Here is a 9,531-nt window from a genome sequence, read left to right as displayed (position 1 = left end):
AGTACGAACAAGACCTCACTTTGGACGAGAATATATACATATATATGAAGTTGTGTGAAGAACAACCTATAAAATTAAAGATCTTTGAGTTTAGTTTCTAATGCATCAAACCGTTCGTCATTTGGAGGTGTACACAGAAAGTTATGACCATTTTACTGGACATGTGTCATATGCGCGCCCAGGTGCGCAGCCGCGCATATTGGGAAGTATTCTGCCTCGTGAGCGCGGCCTTAGCGCGGGCGCACTAGTAGCAGACCTCTAAATACACCTAAGGACGGGAAAAGAGAGGATTTAAGTCATTTTTCAAGACTAGGGCATCCTCTACATCACCCATTCCGTCAAGGCTCCAATTACACACCTAAGGTGAGTTTTTAAGTGTGTTTTTATGATAATTTCACTTCTCAATCACTAGTTACAATATGGTTTTGATTGGATTTCATAGGATTTCTTCAAAAATCTCAAGAACACTCCAAAAGTTGTATTTCAAGATTTGGTCTACAAGAGGTAATCTTTCACCCTTAAACTTACATATATGGAGTTATTATGGGAATATGAGTATGAATTAAGTGTTAGAACTCTTGATGTGGTGATTGGAAGCCATAAGTTCCCAATATAAATACATAATTATTGTAGATATTGAAAGGGTGATTATTTGATAGGATTTGTTGGTTGGGTGTGAATGGATGGTCATACATATGTTGTTGGAAGTTATAAATTGGTTAGGAATGATGGTGGAATAAATTGTTGGTTAATGATAATAGTTGGATGAACTAATACTATGGTTATGATATGAAAAGATTTATACCTACAAGGTGTTTGATAATATGCCTAAATGGCATAAGTTATGGAATTTCTTACTAATATTGGTCCTATTGAATGTTGTATTGTAGATTGAAGTTGCTTAAGTGTATTGGATCATTGTAGTATCATTAAGGGGCGAATTTGAGGTATGTATGGCTAAAACCCCGTCTTTTAGAAATTGAGCTCCGTTGGTGTTTATGCAAATACGGTAAGATTAAAGTTGAATTGTTGTATTCATCGTTGTTTCACATGAATTTGGGGTTGTAACCTTATATGCGCGAAAGATGTGTCTTAATATGATCAGTGTGTTATTCTTGATAACTTGAAAAGGTTCAAGGAATATGAATCATGTATTGAAATGCTTAGACCTTAAATTGAGATTGAAGTTGCACTTGTTGTGCCATCTATGAAGTCTTATCTATGCTTACAATTTAAATTGCTCATGTGTGCACCTACTGTCCTAAAAGGCAAAGCTAATATTAAATTGGGAATGATGTAAAATGCGGCCTAATGCCAAGAATGATGTGATAAAGTTGTGGCCCCAAGTGCCTATTAAATGATATATGTGAAACGAATCGATTAAACAACGCCTTGGTAAGGCGGCCTAGCCCATCGGGCCGAGATCGGACTCCGCTCAAGATAGCGGTGGTATTGTGAATAAATTCCGGAAAAAAGGAAAATGAGATTGTGATTGAAGTGTATGTCTCAAATGAGGCAACCTAGCCGATCGGGTCGAGATCGGACTCCGCTCAAGAAAGCAGTGGTATTGTGAATGATGATGAACAGTATTGAAAGTCCCAGACTAAAGCTATGGAAATTATGTTAAAACTTTGTGAACCTCTTATATTGTTGACGTGGGGCTTATTTGAAGCTTTGTGTTTCTAATGATTTCTTTGTACTCTTGTATGGTTGTTCTTTCTAACTGGATGGTGTTTAGTTATACATACTAGTGCTATTCGATGGCACTAACGTCCCTTTTGCAGGGGGCGCTACGTCTTTAAATGGATGTAAGTGTTTCCATAGCAGGCAGTGTTGGTCGCAGCTAGTGACGCACCTTCCTTTTAGCTATCTTGGTGAGCCCATTTCTCCTTCAAGGGGTTATATTGCACATCTTTTGTTGTGGACTTTCACTTTTGAGGTATAGCCGGAGCCTTGTTGCCGGCATTTCCGTATTATTCTTCAGTTGTATTTAGAGGCTCCGTAGACAGGTTGTGGGTGGAGTTTGATAATGAGAAATTGAATTAGAAATATTGATATTTGGCAAAGATGGATGAAACTTGTAATATTTTTTTTAATTATGAATGAAGTTGCTAATGAAAATAAGGAAGTTATTAATGATATATTTTCAGTATTTGATGAATGGAGTTCATCTCCTCCTTATTCATGAGTTGGTTTGGGTAGAATGAAACCTAACAGGCTTGCTCAGTCGGGTTTACTCGGTTGAGCGCCGGTCGCACTCCTCGATATTTGGGGCGTGACAGTAAGTATGTGGCTGTACACTTTTAAGTTGTGGTTGTCACCGTCTAGTACTGTATAGTCGTTGTATTTTTTCATCTAGTATTGTTGATGGAAGTGTGTATCACTATATATCATTGTATTTCATGTCGCTCTGTTTATTGATGGAAAAGTTTATATCCTTGTCATAGGTACTGCCTAGTATGCATCAACAACAATTGTAATTGGTATTTTAAGTCTTCGAGCCTGAAAAAAGCAAACGTTTTCAAGGACAGAAATTTCAGCAAAGTGCACTCATGCCCCCTGAAAGACAGATCTTACGCACAACGTCAAGCTACTGCAAAACTCATAGGCAGTCTTCTGATAGAAAAGTATAAAGACCCAAAAATAATATACACTCCTAATGACATAATTGGAGACATGAACAAGCAGTATGATCTTCAGATGACATATATGCAATCATGGAGATCGAAAGAATATGCAATTCAAGTACTGAGAGGGAACCTGAGCGAATCATATGAAAAGTTGCCAAGCTACTTTTATATACTGGTTCTTACAAATCCTATATCGGTGGTAAGTTTGAAAAAAACAGAGGAAGACTTGTTCATGTATGCTTTCGTTGCACTATATCCGTCTATAAAAGGATGGCAGTATTGCAAACCGGTTGTTGTTGTAGATGGAACCTTTCTTAAATCGGCATATAGAGGAACATTATTGATAGCATCAACACAAGATCCAGCATGTAATATCCTATCACTCGCATATGCCATAGTAGATTCAGAGAATAATGCTTCCTGGGAGTGGTTTTTTGCGAGATTCAAGGATGCATTTGGGGAAAGGGAGGGAATGTGCATAGTCTCGACAGGCATGAAGGCATTGAAAATGCAGCGGCAACATTGTATCGACAAGTACCTCATTGTGTCTGCATATGGCATCTATGGAATAATGTAAAAAAAATTTACAAAAAAAACATTTGCTGCTCAAAGACATATTCTTTGATATGGACAAAGCATACACAGTTGAGAAGTTTGATTACCACATGGCAGAGGTAGAGAAAATTGATAAGAGGGTCAAAGATTACTTAATGAATGTTGGGTATGGAAGATGGTCCATAGCATATTCCACAGAACATTGACAATGACTTCAAACATTGCGGAGTCGATCAATGCAGCGCTCAAGGCTGCTAGGGAACTCCCAGTACTGCCTTTTCCTAGACTACATAAGGCAATTGATCGGACGATGGAATATTACAAACCTAAAGAATGCAGTAGAGTCATTCACTGATCTTGGAAAAAAATATGATACAATGCTGATGGACAATCTTGAATTGTCACATCAAATGAAGGTATGACTGGAATCTGTAGATACTTGTTCATAGAATATGTAATCATGCCTAATTCACGGATCTGTTATATCTTGAACCATTTGTGTGATTCTGTTAAACTAGTGCCCACCTGCACAAAAGCAAAGGCTTTCAATTTAATGTAGCATTTACGCCTACCCCACTCCTGAAATATTGGTTGGTTTGACATGATATTAAGCTATTTTGAATCTTGTAGGCTCTCTAGTATATGTATTTTGAGGGCATCTACTTTGTCACCACTAATGATAGTTGATAAATTTTGCAGGTGACCCCTTCGATGAGTTACTTATATTCAGTACTTGACAAGGGTAAGCAGAGAATAGTGTTCCTAAAAGATCGAACTTGTAGCTATAGAAGGTTTAAGTTGGATGAGCTGCCATGTGCACATGCTTGGGCAGTATTAAAATACAAATACATTAATCACATTGAGTATTGCTCGGTGTACTACACCAGGAAGTACCTATTGAAGACATATGAAATTCCAATTTATCCAGTTCCTGATGAAAGCACATGGGAAATTCTTGCAGAAGTTCTAAATGAAAAAGTCTTGCCACCAGACGTGACTAAAACAATAGGAAGGCCAAGGAAGGGGAGGTGCAAGCCAATATCTGAAAGGGAACAAAAAATTGTCGATTTCATGTGGACAGTGTGGAGAAGAAGGTCAGAACAGGAAAACTTGTAGAAATAATCCAAAGAGAGGATGAAATATGTCAAATTTAGAACTACTTGTTATTTACTTTACTGAATATCATAGAGATGTAGAAGAATGAAATATATCAAGAACTATATCATTGTAGAATGTCATTTGAATTTTAGATATAAATAAATATTTGACCTATCATTTAAAATCGTGTTGCAAGTTTATATTATACATCTGTTTGATTAAAAAGAAGTTGTATCAGCTATGTATCATATTTGTATCATATATGTATCACTTGTGCATCACATTTGTATCATCTATGTATCGCTTGTGTATCGCCTATGTATCTCTGTGCATAGGCTCTTACTCATGCTTGTATTTGTGTAGTAACAAAGCTAACTAATGGAAAACAGTCGTAGCAGCTAGAAAACTATGCAAATAGTTTTAGAAATTTGCAAATAAGAGTGGTTTCATCAATACATATTTGAAACTGTGTATCATATGTGTATCATATTTGTATCATGCGTGTATCTGCAAGAGACAATATATCACAAACTACCGTATATTTTTCATATATGTAATTCACAACACAAAATCAAGGGAGAAAACACCAAAATAAACTAAATTGCAACAATCCAATATCGCACTGAAACTCATTAAACCTTGATAACAGAGCAAACATCTCATTTGCCATACAATTCTTAAAAGTATTCATAAAATTCAAACACAAACAAATCTGATCCGTCTTACAACAATGACAACATAACAAAACACAATACAAAAACAAAATTATAGAGTTCATCCGACAACAATGACAAAAGTAACTACTTCTTCTGCTTCCGCGACTTATTCTATCAACCAATAATCTTATCATCACTTTGCGCGTTCAGTTCCATCTTCTTTCTAGCATAATCCCACAAGAGAACACCAAATCTGTGCCTGTGTGCATAGGCATTGAATTTTTTAGGAGGCGTCTTGCCCTCAATGAAATACTCGGCAAATGATGCCGCAAATACACCGCAATCACTGGAAACAACAACTATCCAACTGCAGAATCTAAAAACAAGACAGATTGTGTTGAAAGAAATTCATATGCTTCGACTTGTTGAGGCAATCCTTCAACCAGTTTTACATCAAAGGGGGTAATCAAATCTTTTGATCTGTAGACACCAGTGCGCCAATTGATATCTTTTTTGTTTAAATAGAAATGCGTGTGCACGAAAAAATGAGGCAGCAACACAGAATACTTGGCCATGGTCTTATGAAATTTGGCTTGATAAGCAGCTCCAACGCGCATAGAGTCATACACATAAATGCACCATCCTTGAAGGACATCACAGCCATTATCCAATGCCATTGTTCTGCAACATTAATTGACATTAAGACATGCTCGACAGTGTGCCATGGAACATTGGCATCCAAGACAAACCCCTGAATATACTCTGCAATGACATATTTCGGAGTGCACATATCACTATCTCCATCTGTATCAATAAACGCCTGCAATAACTCATTAAGTTTCTCGTCGAAGTACCAACCTGTGGTGGTGAATGTTACAGGTAGGTCTTTGTCATACTTCCCCTTCTTCCTCAGATAATAGAACAAAACATCAATGTGCTAAAACAAAAACATAACAAATAACTAATCACTAAAGGCTCGTAAGCTTTAAGCAGCTACGGTTTTTCAAACCAAAATCACATAAAACAAAGAAAAATGAATGCTCACTGCTATCTCTTGTGCTAGGAAATAGCAATTAATAATCTGTTCTAACTTAAGAGGACTGAGTGTTCATGTGTACAATGGCTAAAAATTTAAAAAACAAATACTGCAAAAGTAAATTCTTACATACCGAGTCATCCAAGGGCTGACCATTATATGCCAAAGTGTAAAATCATTTTTTGTCTTCAACGTGAAATACACCAAGATCATAAGCAGGATTGAGTTCACTAACATGCTTCGGGTAAATTTCATTCTTGGTAACATATATACACAAAAGAGTATAGTGATTTGATATAAAATAATGCTATAGGTGACAATATATTAAAATATAAAACTGAAAAAAAAACTCAGAAGTTGGAAACATACTTCTTTCTTGACTTCCCTTCTTTGACCCACGCAGCAAATACATTCAACAAAGAGTCGTTAACGCCAGTTCCGATTTTGCTTTGAAAAGGATGCTTAATAGCATAAATTTGCTTTTTTCCTTTTGCTGCAACAACACCAGTACTGGAACCTGAATCAAATACAGTAATGAACGGAGACTGCACGGCCTTTGCAGGACATCTCTTTCTTTTTTCCATTTGCGGCGATACTTCAGGAAGTAATTCAGGATTGTATAGAACCATCTCCCCTGCAGCCTCATCAACACTTGCAGTCGCACAAACAGCACCAGTCCGAGATTCAGGAACCTTTTGTTTCTCAGATTCTTCCTCCGTTTCCCCTGCCGCCGCATCAACACTTGCAGTCGCACAAACAGCACCAGTCCAGGATTCAGGAACCTTTTATTTCTCAGATTCTTCCTCTGTCTCCCCGATCGCCGCATCTGCATTCTCTCCAATACCGCCAGCATGTGCTACATCTGGTGTGAAAGTTACTTTAGCAACAAACATGTCAACTTTCACACCAGAAGGTCCTTCCATAGCATTGACACCTAACCGATCTGCTACACCAAGCATAATGTTGTTACGATGATACTCACTAGTATCTCTATGAGAATGTGGAACATCTTTGCCTTCACTTCCACCGACCTATTTTTTTAAAAAAGAATCGAATTATCAAAAACAACAAAGAAAAGAAAAGGGAAAAGTGCAGAATGCACAACTAAACACACCTGACAACCATCCATTTCAACATCTTCATTACCGCCAAACTCCATATAGCTCACAAAATTATTATTGTTTTGACGACCACTGGTGTCTTCCTCTGGATGTGCACCATATTTGACTTCGCTTGCACCAAGCTATTTTTAAAAAAAAAGGATATAGTAAGTTAACTAAAAAATAAAAAGAAATGCACAATGGAAAAGAAACACATACCTTGGAATTTATTAACTCAAAGACCTCCTCGAATTTAGCAAAAACATATTCCATGAAGAAATTTAACTGCTTATGGAGCTACAAGATGAAACAAATAAGAAAGATAATAGACTTTGAATATACAATTTAAACAATACTTTCAAAAAAATATATAAAAAAGACCAATACATACTTGCTTCACATCAGCTTTCAACTTCTGCAACTCACGGTCATAATCAACAGGTTGGACACCTGGCGCGTTTTTTGGTGGGACAGGCTCCTTAATCTGTTTCGGGGATGGCGTGACAAAATATCGCTATCATCAATAGGAAGTTTTCCCCTGTTACGTGATGTCAAATCTTTCTGATACTCATCGGTAACTTCAACAGGCAAAGTAAATCTCCTTAGCTCTTCAATTGTCGGAGAAATATTTTTAAACTACAAAGGTAACCAAAAGTGATTCAGTCCTAGATGTATCAAAGATGTATAAAATTTGTATGTTTGATGTATCACAATGAATTATAGTGTATTATAAATGTATATCCCATCAAGATATAAAAGATGGTACCTTATTCCCTGTGCTGTTGAAGAAACCAATAGAGAAGTCCTCACGCGTTGGCCTGTCTGTCATTTTCCAATTCAATAGGCGTGGTGTATGATCTCCAACGCGAACAGCAAACTTTTGATCAACTACAGTGCAACATTCATAGAACCACACCTGTAGTGCAAGAGGAAATCCACCAATCCTATAAAACTCAGACTTTCCCCTCAACCTGTCCCTCACCGACTTCAATAAAGCTCGAAACGCAATCTTACCCCATGGAAATGACACATACTCACCACTCTCGACAAGATGGAAATCACGTTTACTTATAAATGTCTTCTGAGCCTGAGTGGACATTAGAAATGTGTTCATGAAATAAATGATTGCAATACTAATTGCGTCTTCATCAGATTGTCATTTCTTCTTCTCAAAACAATCAATAAGTTACTTCTTTGACACCACTTCAAAACCAGAAAAATAAGTATCCACCAACCTATTGGGTCCACTGAATTTACCCTCAACATGTTCATTACCACAATAGTTTAAACCACTTACAGTACCAAATTCTCGAAGAACAAAACGTAAAACACATTCGTCATTCAGTTTCACATAAAATTGATCTTATCTTGAACTAACTCCCTAAACATTAAAGAACGAATAAGTTGTGCCTGGATAGCAACTCGAGGTAAATCAAGGAAATAGCCAAAACAGCTTTCCCTAAACATCCGAAGCTGGACATCAGTCAACTTTGACTGTAAAACCGATACAATATCCACATTAGTGTATGATGACCAATGAGTAACAGGAAACGGCTCACCAACTGGAATATAGAGCTTCCAAGGCTACAAATACATGACACGAATTAAAAACAAACAAATACAAACTAAATCCAAATTTTAAAAGAAGAGTCAACAATAGAAAAAATTATAACTGAAATTGTACATACCTTACAAACTTTGTTAGGAATTTTAACTTTTTCTGCCTTCTGAACCTTGTTTTTTTTTGTTTGACACCCAAATGCACTTCTTCCTCCACGACACGTTTTCTCTTACCTTGATCAGCATCCATTATAACCCTCTTGCTCTTCTTTTTCTCAGATTGTCCAACAATATCCTTTCGAGATTCTAACATTTTAACACTGTCGGAACGATTTTTTCTTCGCATATTTTGTTCATCAATCGATTTCTCAACTAAAATCGGGGTTGAATGAGGAGATAAACTCATCGACCTAGTTTCTCTTCTCATGTTGCTCGATTTCTCAATTGAAACCGACTTTGAATAAGGTGATGAACTCATCAAACGAGTTTGTCTTCTCATATTGCTCTGTTTCACAATTGAAACTAGGTTCAATGACAAAATTAAACAAAAAGACAATATACGAACAAAAGGTTACAAAAATTTGTGAAGAAATTAATACAAAAACTCGACCAAAACTTACAAAATCAGTCGCAAAAGCCTAAAGAAAAGCAACATCGATTCTACAAAAACACATGCAATCAGAAAACTATACAAAATAAGAGGTTTTCTACTCCAAATTACCTGGAATCAGACGAAAATAACCGAAAATGTATCTTGTTTTGTCGTCAATTTCAGCAATTTTGTTTGAATTTAGGAAAAAATCACACACACACACACACACACACAGAGAGAGAGAGAGAGAGAGAGAGAGAGAGAGAGAGAGAGAGAGAGAATACTCTGTGTTGTATACGAAAAA

The 9,531-nt window shown here is 36.7% G+C and overlaps 2 protein-coding genes across 2 annotated transcripts; one reads left to right on the top strand and one right to left on the bottom strand.

The window, feature by feature from the left end:
• The first annotated feature begins 3,393 nt into the window (after positions 1-3,393).
• On the top strand, positions 3,394-4,301 carry LOC109244625. Its single transcript, XM_019411746.1, has 2 exons — positions 3,394-3,453; positions 3,885-4,301. Exons 1-2 carry the CDS (start codon positions 3,394-3,396, stop codon positions 4,299-4,301), a joined length of 477 nt encoding a protein of 158 aa, XP_019267291.1.
• Positions 4,302-8,117: 3,816 nt separating this feature from the next.
• Positions 8,118-9,134, bottom strand: LOC109244626. Its single transcript, XM_019411747.1, has 2 exons — positions 8,764-9,134; positions 8,118-8,659 (listed from the first exon to the last, which is right to left on the bottom strand). The coding sequence occupies exons 1-2, from the start codon at positions 9,132-9,134 to the stop codon at positions 8,560-8,562; spliced, it is 471 nt and encodes a 156-aa protein (XP_019267292.1). The 3' UTR covers positions 8,118-8,559.
• Positions 9,135-9,531: the final 397 nt, after the last annotated feature.

Source organism: Nicotiana attenuata, unplaced genomic scaffold (genome assembly GCF_001879085.1).
Source record: "Nicotiana attenuata strain UT unplaced genomic scaffold, NIATTr2, whole genome shotgun sequence".
NCBI classification, from domain to species: Eukaryota; Viridiplantae; Streptophyta; class Magnoliopsida; order Solanales; family Solanaceae; genus Nicotiana; species Nicotiana attenuata.
Note: the sequence above shows the minus strand (reverse complement) of the source record. Positions and strands in the feature narration are given on the sequence as shown.